The sequence below is a fragment of the Oryzias melastigma genome, linkage group LG15 (genome assembly GCF_002922805.2).
Source record: "Oryzias melastigma strain HK-1 linkage group LG15, ASM292280v2, whole genome shotgun sequence".
NCBI lineage: Eukaryota > Metazoa > Chordata > Actinopteri > Beloniformes > Adrianichthyidae > Oryzias > Oryzias melastigma.
Window position 1 is genome coordinate 9,036,414 of NC_050526.1, and position 13,660 is coordinate 9,050,073.

The 13,660-nt window shown below is 39.7% G+C and overlaps 1 protein-coding gene across 8 annotated transcripts in view; it reads right to left on the reverse strand.

The window, feature by feature from the left end:
* col13a1 (collagen, type XIII, alpha 1) overlaps window positions 1-12,009 on the reverse strand; it is a 140,801-nt gene extending 128,792 nt beyond the window's left edge. For 5 of the 8 annotated variants that reach the window (XM_024296974.2, XM_024296973.2, XM_024296976.2 and 2 more), the window contains exon 1: window positions 11,409-12,009. In XM_024296974.2, coding sequence (XP_024152742.1) covers window positions 11,409-11,723 — 315 coding nt within the window. In that variant the 5' untranslated portion in view covers window positions 11,724-12,009. The remainder of the gene's footprint in view (window positions 1-11,408) is intronic. The other 3 variants (XM_024296977.2, XM_024296975.2, XM_036215416.1) reach the window with 2 other exon arrangements.
* Window positions 12,010-13,660: the final 1,651 nt, after the last annotated feature.

A 13,660-nucleotide genomic window follows, 5' to 3' on the forward strand; every position in this document is an offset into this window, starting at 1 on the left:
GAACAGCCAAAAAAATCTTAGTAAATGCCAAAATAGTCCAAAAGCTACAGAATGACAATTTTTTAAAACTTTAAAATTGAAACTTAAAATAATTACAAATAATAAAAAGGCAGGAATATTATTCCAGAATAAATCAGCTTAAACCTTAAATAACTTTGGATATATTACTCTCCATAAAAATATATGATGTCAAAATTATACAAGTTATAAGCGCAATAACTATAAAATAAAATGATCTGGAGGGCCGGATCCGGCCCCCGGGCCTTGACTTTGACGCATTTGCCTTAAAGCATATTAAAGAATGTTTTGTGACGTTACTTGAACTAAAATCCTGATTTGAGTTTCTCAGACAGACTCACATGGTGCTATATGATCCCATGAGTTTTTTTTTCTTTTGAAGTGTGCGAATGCCAGCCGAGGCTTTAAGGCAGAGAAGAAAACACGTGGAGACTGTGAGAAGAACCAAAAATAAATAGATGTGTTTTCTTTCTTAAGTGTGCAGACAGCAAAGAAAACGGCTCTCCAAAGACTACCATTACCTCAAAATAACACCAAATTCCAAAGCTAAGTGCTTTCATCATTCAAAAGTGCAAAATCAGTTGCAGGAGTCCACTTTCACAAAATTCCCTCTGCCCACTTTACTATTCATAAGCACTGGAAGGAATTTATGTGGTTGATACCGGCGGGCCCCACTCACAACTGGAAAAGTCTTCAGCACCATTACCCAAAGAGCCGGCTATCCGCTCTCCACCTCGTCTGGCTCGCTGAACTTCAGCTGGAAGCAAGAAAACCCAAAGACGCGTTTTCCAAACTAGATAATGGAGATAAAGCGGAGAGGATACTCCGCTCCAATCAAGCTGCATGTTCCTGCCAAACAAGAGAGAGCTGCAACTTTAGCCTCATCAAAGGTCGCAGCGGCAGAGTCTGCCAGGAGACAAACATACGACAGCACTTCAAGCACCGTCCTTAGGCCGCAACTCACGTTCTCATGTACATTATCTTATATCCTAATTAATGTGCTGCTCAGATTACTCTCTGCTCTTTCCTTTTTAATCCCTGAAAAGTAACTATTTTAATCTATATTGGATTCATTTTCTTTTTCATACAGTATGCAAAAAACAAAATGTGAATGAGCTGATTTTGTGTGTATGTGTATTGGTTTCTTCCAGCAAAGTTCTAATAAATTACATTGACATTATTCAACTTTTTTCTCTTTCTATCGTTTTAGCTTAAAACCACCGACTTGTGTGTCTTATTTTATTTAAATGTGAAGCTATTGTTAGCCAAGATAATATCATTTTCTCTGATTTATTTTCTTTCAATACTTGAAGAGACCTGCTGGCGACCTGTCCAGAGTGTGACCCGTCCCACACTAGGGCTGCCACGACTAGTGGATTCATCGACGACTAATCAACTAATAACATACTTGACGACTAATTTAAAAGTCGATTAGTCGTTACTTTTTATTATATGGAGTTAGAGTGTAGTGAAGTTGAAAGTTAGAATAACACTTGGACTATTTTGGCATTTAGTAAGATTTTTTAGTGGGCTATTTTGGAGTTTAGCTAATATTTCAGCTACATGCTAGCTGTTTTGGCTAATTTAGGCTTTTTATTTTTTTAGGCCGTTTTGGAATTTAGCTAATATTTCAGCACCATACTAGCTGTTTGGCTAACTTAGACTTTTTTTGTTTTTTAGGCTTTTTTGACATTTAACTAATATTTTAGCTGGCTTTCAGTTTCAGGGTTTTCAGCTATTCATTTCAGCATCTTCAGCTATCAGCACTATCATCTCCAACTGCCAAATTCAGCTTAGAACATTCACACTAGCATGATCATAGGCAATGCTATATATCTAGTTAGTTTGAAGCTAACGATGGTTAAGATTTGAGCTTTACATCCACTTAGCGGATGACCTGATTAGTCGACTAATCGGAAAAAATAATCTGTGATTAGTCGAAAGAGCCGTTTGTGACAGCCCTACCCCACAGTAGCCCGGTTAGGCTCTGGCTGCCCCGTGGGGATAAAGCCGGATAAGAAAATGAATGGGCAGATGGAAATACATGGATCTGCTACAAAAGAAACTGTTCTTTGGGATTAATTACCACAGTTCACAGTTGGTGAACACATGCAGGGTTTGTCCTCACATTTCCACCCAGATAAGTTGAGCTATTTGGAAAAGAAAATCACAACACTTGTGTCCGCTTTACTCTTACAATCACATCCCACCTACGCTGCATTGCGTCACTCTGCAACAACTCTGTGAAGAATGCAGACAACTAAACAAAGTACTGCAGCAGTACGCAGTAAGTAGTTCCCTTTCTTCCCCTCGAGCAAATGATAACCATAGGTCAGGGGTCTGCAACCTGGGGCTCCACAGACACATGTGGCTCTTTTATCCTTCCATTGTGGCTCTTTCAAAAAAAAAAAAATAAATAAAGTTTTTCGTTTTAAAAATATACTGAAAAGTAAAAGACTGAAGGAACTCAAACTTTTGTCAACTCATTCACCAGTTGAAGGACAGTAGTCATCCCTACACAAGGCTCCTGACAATGCTAGCCTTCAATCTTCAAAAACCCATGAATCCTTCCTTGTACTGAAACATTTTGACAGATTTTTATGTTCCTTTTACCTCAGAAAATCAATTTGAGGTCAGTAAACGCAACCATGAGAATTCGTGTGTTTGAATACTTGTTACAGTCCTGTTCCACAGCTTTGGTTTATCTCTTATTTTGTAATCTCATATGTTCATTTTCGTGGACTTTCCTTGAGTGATAGAAGGTCTGTTGTGTTACCATTGGTGCGGGAATAGAATCCTAGCTTGTTTACTTTCTGCAGTCTTCTGCTCATCGTCGGACATCTTGAATCCAAAATACAGCCAAACCACAGAGGTATACCTCTTTTGCTGAAAGTGCTTTTTCTGGGCCAATTTTATACATTTTTTGTGTACTCACTGACGAGGCAACACCTGCGCAATTGTGTCGGGCTATTTAACGATATATTTGGCGTAATAATTGATCAAATTAGCTTAGAGACGATATAAACGATAGAGGAGAAATCCCACAATATACATTTTTCTATCTCTCACACGATATATATCGTCATATCGCCCAGCACTAGTCGTCGGGGAACCAGAAAGGGTTCCAGTCGGTCCTGCTTAACGGGTCTATTTCATCCCCCCCGGTCCAGTCCTGTCTGGACCACTCAGAGGAAACAAGGCATGGGTGTTAAAGGTTCCAGACCCCCGCCATTGCTAAATCTAACAGACTGTGGTCAGAGGATGCAGAACTTTCACAGATGGAACACCACCTTGACGGTAAAATAATCCTGGTACCAAAACCCAAAGAAAGATCACCCAAAAACACAAGACTTCAAGACAAAATGCATCCGTTCTTTTGAAACATCTCCGGGACATGAATGAAACCACCAATCATCCAGTTGTATATGTTAGAGTTTATTTGTAATTTTGTCTTAAGACACAGGCAGACTGATTCTAGCTCATTTTAGAAGACAAGGTCATAGTAGTAACATGCTACACACAACAGAGTAGACGAGTTTACAAATGTAGTAGTGGTTCTGTGACAACACTTCTACAGAATGTAAGTTTCTGACAAAGTCTATTTCTATAGCATGACAGAAGATTGAAGCACCCAGGGGTGTCATCAGTTTCAGACCGGGTCAATTTTAGGTTTCACCTTTTAAAGGCTACAGAAAACCTCTTCCTTGATGGTCTATGGTGGTGTTCCATTGACCCTCTTTCATTATTTGTTTACCTTTAAATTTAGTATCTTGGGTATAACCATAAAATACGAATAACTGAACTGGAAACATCCCTACACCACCGTGCTTATCATTAGGTCTTTTTATTGTTTCCTCGGGACAATTCATGGAGAGAGTGTGTTGGTTTTAGCTCTTAATTTATTGTCTTTACTAAAAGAAAGCCAGAAAACCTCTTTTGTCCCTCAAGAAAACAACAAAAATGTCATTGTTTCTTGGTTTTCTTTTGCTTTAGAGCTCAACTGCAGCCATTTACCCCCAATAAAAGTCATGTTAATGTGGGAAAAGGGGTTAAATTGGTATTCTATTAGGAAAATTAAGCTTAAAGTTGCATTTCTAGATATGTTTTGATTCAGATTGTTATAAATCAACAGCAGATGAAAAAAGTAGGTTTGAAAAAGAGCGTATTTGTGACACACTCGGTGGGCCACAAGCTCCTTGTTTTGCTCTGCTCCACAACAGATAAGGGGAAGGGGGGCGGGGTTGCTCTGCACCATTGATCCCACCCTCAACTGAGGTGAACTCCTGCTGCTCTGCAGAAACTATGTCCTAGAAAATAACTTTTTTTTTCTTTCTGTTTAGAAACAGCCCAATCATGAATAAAAGACCACTAGGAATGCTTTGACAACAGATCTAAAGATTGGAGTGGGACTTAAAGCAGCTGCTAGTTTGGTTTTCAATGTGTCCAAAGGAGAATTAAACAAAGCAACACATCGTTTTCTCTGACATGAGTCAAGGGCATTGACTGGCCAAAACAACATGAAGGTCAGTCTCCAAGAAAGCTTGCTATTGGTTAAGGTCTATTTCAAATACAACAAAAAAGTATGGAGTATAATATTTCAAATATTCCTTGAAGAAATTACTGTGAGGTAGTGCTGGGCGATATGACGATACACATCGTGTGGGTGATGGAAAAGTGTCTATTGTGCCATTTCTCTTCTATTGTTTATTTTGTTTATGACCTAATTTGATCAACTAGTATGCCAAACATTTTAAATAGTCCGAACCTCATCAGTGTGTACACAAAAAAATTATATAATTGCAATTAAAGAAAAATTCTTCACAAATCTTCACAATCTTTATAATATTTATTGCTCTGAACTTAAAAAATATTTTGAAATATTCTGAAATATTTTGAATTTTAATTTATGAACTAAAACAGGGCCGAATAAGAGGCGTTACTGTCACCGCAAGTAGACAAATCATCAAAATAAAGTGTCAGTGAAGCTTCCTGTTTTCAAAGTAAAACTAGCGAGAGCTTTTTTTTAATAACTGAAAATATACTTTATTGTTTTATACCACGATATAGATCGTTATTTTGATATAAAATAATTTATATTGTTATAGGATTTTTTTTCCATGTCCCCCAGCACTTTAAGCTGATACAAACGATTATTTTATTAATCGACTAATCAGGTCGTGCACAAAGTGGATGTAAAGCACACATCTTTACCATCATTAGCTTTAAACTAACTAAAAATAAAGAAAATAAATATGATGAAATATTAATGAATTTTATATATAAAGGGTAAATAGGGTCAAAGGTCACCTGTCAAAATGAGTTTGATGGAAAGTATATTCCTGATCTCGCTAATGAGGTCAGAATCTGAAACAAGGAACTATTTATCACTAAAGATAAAGTTTTGGTCTCATTCACTTAAACATAAAAAAGTGAATTTCTTGGTTCTGAACGCTCACAAATTAGTTCAACTTTACCACATTCTGACTCCATAGAATATATGGATATAATCGACTATTAAATTAGTCCTTGACTAATTTAACAGTCGATTAGTCGACTAATCGTGGCAGCCCTACCCAGCACTACTGTGAACTGATATAAAACAGATTTTTTAAGTCAGATATTGTTTGTGTTGTTGATTAAAGTAGCTCAACCACATCAACATGAAGACAGATGACTGGAAAACACAGGTATTCAGCATGTCAAAGAGTTTGTCTTTGTGATAGTAACTTTAACCAGGAGCTTCTAGTGCTTGATGCAGGTCTGAGAACTTCAGCTCACTGCGTCTCAGGACTGATGCATGCTTGGTGTTCCCACCTTCAGTCTCATTCTTTGAATGCATCACACACTTATCATGCAGTCTCAGAATATTAGCTTTCTCTGACTTGGAGCAGATTTAAACCCTTCTTTCTGAATAATCTGATCCTGTCAGTGAGCTTGTCATTTCATCAAGGAAACCCTTTACCTGTCAGATTGTCTGCTTAGCCTCACGATCAGCTGCAATGCCCCCTTTGAGTGAGAGTAAAACTGGTGTGTGTTTGAGGGGGGGTCATCGTTAACTGTGCTCTGATGAAGTGCAGAGGTGACTCCTGCAGTTCTGCTGGACTTGGCTGTTTATAGTGGGCTGTCTGATTAGCACGTGGGTCATTCCTACCTCCACGCACAGCATTCGTCCCCATGAACTTGTGTTGGCCGTGCACGTGTGGGCCTCACAGTGAACTGGGTGACAACTCTTGGGGGATCACAGTGAGGAAACCAGGGCAAAGGGAGGCTATATTTTACACATTTCCACACCTCACAGCATGGGGCCTCCAGCTCCCTTCAGACTCTCTGCTCATTCTGTGCACGGAGCTTCCAGCAGGTCTGCAGAGAGCGCTTTGAGGATAATTATGAGCGTTAAAAGGGGACGTGTTGTGGGTGAGATAACAGCAGAGCGAGGGGCAGGCCAAGAGGTCAGCTTACTTTTTCAAAGGTCTGCTCAGTGGCACCTATTTTCTGGGAGGTATGGCTGCATTTGAGGACCTCACAAGCATTTCTATGAATGTTCACACTTGGAACTTAGCAGTTCGAAGAATAAAAAAGTGAGTTTGGTAAATATAATACCATTAGGCTGCCTCAATACTATAAAGAAACCTATAACTGCAGGGAATAATTCGATAAAATACATTCAAATAAAGACTAAAGATGAATTTCAGATTGAAGAGATATATAAACCTGATAAAGATTCTGAGGTAGAAAGCCAGAGTGGGTCCATATTTCAGCAGAATTGGAGTGTAGTGATTTCTAAGTGCTACATATATTCTTATTTCTGACATAATTACACTGATACTCTCAACTTTCTCTTCTGTTTTGCTTCATTTGTGTCGATTAAATTGAATATATTGAGTCAATATGGCTACAGAAAAGTTTAGGAATCCAGATGAAGCCTACGCAGAGGATTTGATAGAAAATCCTATGAAGTATTAACACTCTTTCATTCCTCTCTACCTTTTACTATTAAACATTGCTGTTCATTAATCCAGAAAAGACAAAACACTATAGTTTAAACCAGGAGTGTCAAACTCAATCACACAAGGGACCAAAATCCAAAACACACCTTATGTTGCGGGCCGAACAGGATAAACATTTATTGAACACTCTAAAACTACATTTTTAAAACTTTAAAAAAAGTAACTTTTTAACATACGGTATTTCCGGGACTATAAGTCGCAAAAGACAAAAAATGCATAATGAAGAAGAAAAAAAACATATATAAGTCGCTCCAGAGTATAAGTCGCACTTTTATGAGAAAAGTCCAACATTTATGAACAAATTCAACAAGCCCGACATAACGTTGCATTTGACACCGAACTGATACACAAACCTTCACTGTCCTCTGGTGGTTGTGAGTGGGAAACAACCGCTAAAAGGCAACCGGTGGTTAGTGGAGAAAATAACAAATAGATGATTCTATTGATGTCTTTAAATTAAAAAATAAATAAATAAAAAAAAATCACAAATAAATCGCTCCTGAGTATAAGTTGCACCCCTGGCCAATCTATGAAAAAAACGCGACTTGTAGTCTGAAAAATACGGAAATACATATATATCATTACCTGTGATAATGCTAGTGTGAATGCTGTAAGCTGAGTTTGGCCACTGAAGATGCTGAGATTGATAGCTGAAAACACTGAATGTAATAGCCAGCTAAAATATTACCCCAATGCCAAATTAGCCTAAACACCCCCCCACCCCCCAAAAAAAAAAAACTTCTGTCAAAACAGCTAGAATGTAGCTGAAAAAATAGCTAAGCTTAAAAATAGCTTAAAAACAAAAAAGCCTAAATTAGCCAAAACAGCTAGCTCCTTCAGAATCTGCTAGAATTACTTTGATCATGTTAACAATTAAAAAGTTTCAGTAAATCAAGAACATAAACACTGGAGCTCCGGTGTTAAAGGGTTAATATGTCACTGTGGATTACAAGGTGCACTGTTGTTTTTTTTGAAGAAACCCTTAACAAAATACTTTTAAGTTTGATTTATAGGAAAAAAGTTCTGTTATAAAAAACCATAAGCTGTTGGTGAAAATTGCACATTAACAACAGACAATTTTAACCCCTTTTGATCGTTTTCCCCGACTACTCTTTTCCTGTTCCATCAGCTATAAAGTCACCACAGCTTTTGGCCATTACTCAGCAGGTATACACAGCCACTGATTGTAGTCAAACATGCCACAAGTGTGCAGTGAGCAAATTTAAACTGACCGTCACATTTTTGTGAATATAATCAGGCCAAATGTTGAAGTGTGTGTAAACGGCGTTTGTGTGATGGCAGTTGTATTTATTGTTTCACAAAAGGCCCACTTGAGTGATGGGTTTCTTCACCTGGCTACTGGCTCTAAATACATCAAATGTGCTTTGACTTTGTCATCTAGATTTCAAAGAGCCCAGCAGCTCTCCTGCATAGTGACCAATGAAACACTAGAGCAGAACCATGGCAGCTCAGTCTGAGACGCGCCGCAGGGCCAGACGGTGTTTTCCTCCGCAGAGGAAACCGGTCATCACTGAAGCAGACAGGCTGGTAGATTCTGGACAGTGTTGGTGAAAGTACTCACAGGTACCGCCCTCTTTCTCTCTGTCTTTGTTGAAAAGGCCACATCTGTGCTTGTGTCCCATTAATAATTACTATTTATACGAGTAAAGCTAAACAGAGAGGCAGCCTGCATCGCCCCGAGCTGGAAATCCTCCTGGCTGGGCCCCACAGAGAAACACCAGGGCAGACACTCACACCGAACATAATCGCCACCTCTGATTTTAGATAAATAGTTCCTACTACACCAAATCATTAACAGAAAACAAGTAAACCTCTGACTTTAAGCTGTCAACAAGTGTTTGCAGTGCACATTTCAGCACACAGCTTTCTGAAAACAAACGATCTTGTCTTATTAGGTCTTGATGTTTGCTCAGAGCTTTGAACTCCCCAGAGAGGAAACCATGAACTCCTGTCAGAGCATCGGGACCAGCTTTACATTAAGCAGAGAGCCGTAACTCACCAAGCTCTGTCCAAATGCAAAGCTGCACCTAAAACACATGAGTGATGGGCCGCTCCTGGGAGAGTCTACAAACAGAAAATTGGCGTTCCAGGCCGGGCCGTGTGCAAAGCATAAATTCAGAGTACTTCTTTGAACATTTGCAATAAAACAAAAACTAGAAAAGTTGCATTACCTGCAAGAATGCCAGTGTGAATGCTGAAAGTGTGAAAGATGCTGAAGCTTTTTGCTGAAAATGGTGACGCAATTCACTTTGATTGCTGAACAGATTTGCGGAACAAGCAAAAGCTATTTGGAAAATGTTAAATTTACTAAAAGACTGGACATTTCATTAAACGATTATGAAAGGGCGCTGAAGATTACCTAGATTTCCGACAAATTTCTAGTAAAATTGCTTAAAAATCCCTAATACATGCCAGTTTTGCAAACATAGTGTGTTGCTTAAATATGAGCTAAACTCCAAATTAGCCCAAAAAACCTTGGCAGGTGCAAAATTAGCCAAAAAAATAGCTTGTTGATTAAATACTAGCTAAACTCCAAAATAGCCAAAAATTCCTCAGTAAACTAAAGTAGTCAAAAGCATTAGCCCGATGAGCCTCAAAATGTTTTGAAAATCACTCTAAAAGATGAAATCATAGCCCAGGAATATATTGAAAGACGTGTTGCTAATCTACTTAAAATGTTGAAATTTGTAAACGTTTGCATCGGTTTTCTATGGGGCATATTTTGCGCAATATTTCAAAAGCTATAAAGTTTAAAAATAAATAAAAACAAGCAGTAATGTCCTGAACAAGCTGAAATTGCTGAAAATATGACTGAGTTTTTAAGTGCCGAACAACATCCAGAAAGGAGCAGAAGGGTCACACAAGAGATCATTCAGTGTCCCAGGGTGAAGAGTGGACAGTTGAGGTTTGTTTTAGTGGATCACCTCGGAGCTCGGAGTCTCAGGGTCAGAATATTCCGAATGTAAACTTCAAATAATGACTGGATTTCCCTGCAAACCATCAGTTCCATCCCCAGCAGTGACAATGCCCCTACAGAGTCAGGATGGAGGGGGGATGATGAAAGCTAGCCCCAGACCAAATGAAAGGAGAGAAAACAGAGGTGGGGGGGATGGGGCGAAGTGCGACTTTAGTTACTGCTTGTTAGTTATTGTTAGCCGTGATTAGCTGAAGGACAGCAACCAGGACTGTGGCGACACACGGGAAAGGCCCAGAGAGAACCTGGCCGTTCTCTTTGCAAAGACGGGCTTGTGATGCGTCTGGCACATGTGCAGCCCTGAGGTACGCCTCGCATGGCGAGGGGGAGCACCCACTGAAACGTGCACCTCCTCTGTCCCCCTCAACAGACCGGGATCCTCCTGAAGCCGACGCCGGTGTTCAATTCACTTTATAAAACTCAATATCACAAAAGAACACAAGGTCAGTCGTAAAATATAAACTATACTGCTAAACTAAATAAAACTGGTTATCAAGCACTGGGGCTGAGTGATCATGTACAGTTTTATAACTCTGAGACTTTAATTAAACTGACAAAAAACGCTCCAAAACAGCAAAAATGTTCACTCAGCAGGTTGCAATGAGCAGACATGACAACACGGAATTTCATCCTTGTACTGTTCATGTGTTTGAAATGCATTCTGTTAGTAAAGTATAAATTTAGAGAAGAACTGCACTCACTGACATTTATGCTCTATTTGCTTGAACCCATAAGAACCCATGGTGACATCAGTGTAACAGAAACGTATCAGAAATGGGTTCTGTGATCTGCTTGGTTGGTGGTGCATTCCACTTCATTTTATTTTGAAGGAAAAATGGGTCTGGGTCTTTATGGGTTAAGCTTTGCTCAATTTCAGAAGAGAGAATTGAAATTTGAACCCAGACTGAGAGATTTGATGGTTTTTCTGACAAACAGGACGACTCAAAAAGCTAAAAGAGTGGGACGGCTAATTAAAAAACCATTGAGGAAGACTTTTATATCACCTATATAACAGAATCACATTAGCACTCTTAATACACAATAGTTTCAACCCAACTATTGGGTTAAGAATTTAGGGTTAAATTACTTTTTGAAACATTACTAATTTGGGGTTTTATTTGAACCAAGTGTTTAAGTTCCATGAGTTAAAATAATCCAATTTAGTTCATTTTGAACATCAAAATAGGGTTAAAACAACTCATCTTGGATTATTTATAATTTTAACTTTTTGTGCAGTATGTGATTATATCCTAAGAGGTATTCCCATAAAATACATTAGGCCATGAAATGTCATGGGTCACTTAAGGATGAATTTTAAAAAGTGTTGATTTAAAGAGACTTGAACAAAACTGTGTCAAAGTTTTGAAGTCATGTTTTCCCGCTCCTACCTCCTCCAGGATCTGGTCCAGTCGGGCCAGAATGAACGGCTCCACCTGCTCTGGACTCAACATCCACGCGGACAGCTGCGCGTCCTGCAGCCGCTGCTCCACGCTTACTATCCTGGTCTGCAGCTCCGAGCTGCGCAGGAAAACCAAAACGCAAACTCCGAAGCAGAGAAAGGAGGCCCCGATGCAGCCGCTGACAGCCGACCAGAGTCTCCAGCTTATCCGCGGGGGCTGCTTTGAGGCTGGATGCTGCTCCGCGCTCTTCCTCCTCTGCTCACCTGCTGGACCCGCAGTCCTCCGCGTCTGGTCTGCTTCCATTCTCACTCAAGATTTATCCACAAGAAAAAGACAAAGTTCCAAACTAAAAGCTTGAATTCAAACTCCTGCTTTCTTCTTCTGCCTCTCTGCGTGATGAGGAGTAGATAAAGAGTAAGTTCATCAGCAGCTGCTGGCCTGCTGGACGCGGCTCTTCCTCCTCGGCTCTCCTCGTCCCGCGCGCTCTGCTCTGTGGGAGCGCACGCGGTGCGGCAGGTTTTGCAGTCAGTGCGCCTCAGTGAAACCCGAGCCCGCCTCAGCCTCCCTCTCCTCCCTCTCCTCCCTCCAGCCTCGGATGCCGCGGGCCCTTTGCTCGCTGCGCACGCTCCTCCTCTGACACGGCCTGAGGTTAAATACCGGAGCGCGGTTCGTGGCAGCGCTGCTGCGCCCGCTTTGATCCGCGCGCTTGCTGGGATATTTTTAGGGGTGTGCAAAGCCAGGACACACGGTCACAAAGCTGGGTTTGGGACTGCAAGTCCGGATCAAAACGAGACTGTGCCTTGCTTTTTGTAGTTCCGATCTCGGGATTTACTGGATTCTTTGCGCATGTCAGCCAGAAAAAGCTCTGATACTATTGACCAGTTAAAAAAAAGTAGTCTGAACGTTCAGGAGACCAGCATGAAGATCAGAAGTCAACAGCAAATAACGTGATGGAGGAACGACTTGAACAAATGAACGAGCCCCTTCAAAACAAACATTTTCATTATCTCTTAAACTCTTTCAACCCTAATTGTTGAACTGAAGTTTGGTGTAAGTGTTACATTGTGCTGTAGTGGTTAGCACTCTGGCCTAACATCAAGAAGGTCCTAGTGGACATTTTTGCAGGGAGTTTGCATGTTCTCCTCATGGGTTCTTCTCCAGGCATTTCTGTTTCTCCCCACAGGCAAAAAATATGATTTAAAGGTTAACTGTTGTCACTAAATTGCCCTAGGTCAGGGGGGTCAAACTCAATCACAACAGGGGCCAAAATCCAAAACACACCTTAGGTCGCGGCCGAACAGGATAAACATTTATTGAACACTATGACTACACTTTTAAAACATAATTATTAACTAGAAACTAGCATTACCTGTAATAATTATAGTGTTAATGCTGTAAGCTGAATTTAGGCGCTGAAGATGCTAGTGCGGATAGCTGAAAATGCTGAAATCGATAGCTAAAAACGCTGAAGCTGATAGCTGAAAAAGTTGAAGTTGGTAGCTAGATATAATATTACCTAAATGCCAAATTAGCCTAAAAAACTAAACAAAACAAAAAAAAAAACTTTGGTCAGCTAAAACAGCTAGCATGTAGATGAAAAAAATAGACAAACTTCATAATAGCCTAAAAAACTGAAAAAAGCCCAAATTAGCCTAAAAACTTAGCGTGTAAATATTCACCTAACTCTAAAACAGCCTAAACAAACTTTTATTAAAAAGCCTAAATTTGCCAAAACAGCTAGCATGTAGCTGAAATATTAATTAAACTCCAAAACAGCCTAGAATAAATCAACTTAAACCTTAAATAACTTTCAATATTTTACTCTCCATAGAAATATATTTTGTCAAATTATACAAGCTAGAAATAAGCACAAGATAACATCGGGTCATTAATAACAATAAAATAAAAATGATCTGGAGGGCCGGATAGAATTACCAGGAGGGACGGATCCGCCCCCGGGCCTTGACTTTGACACATGTGCTCTACTTGGATGTAAGTCTTTTCACACTGGAAATATCCATTGATCTCGACCAAGTCTGCTTAATTTGGTCCTGAGTCTTGAAGGTTGAGTTTAGTCTGTATTCAGACTAAACTGAAAATTTCTGTTTTGAACCAAAACTTGCAATCAAAAGCACATGACTAAAGATCTGTTCAGGAGCAAAGCAACAAGAAAAAATAATGGAAGTCCTAAGCTTTGCAATCCTTGTTGGGATCGTTCTTTAAAGGCCTCGTGCGGTGAA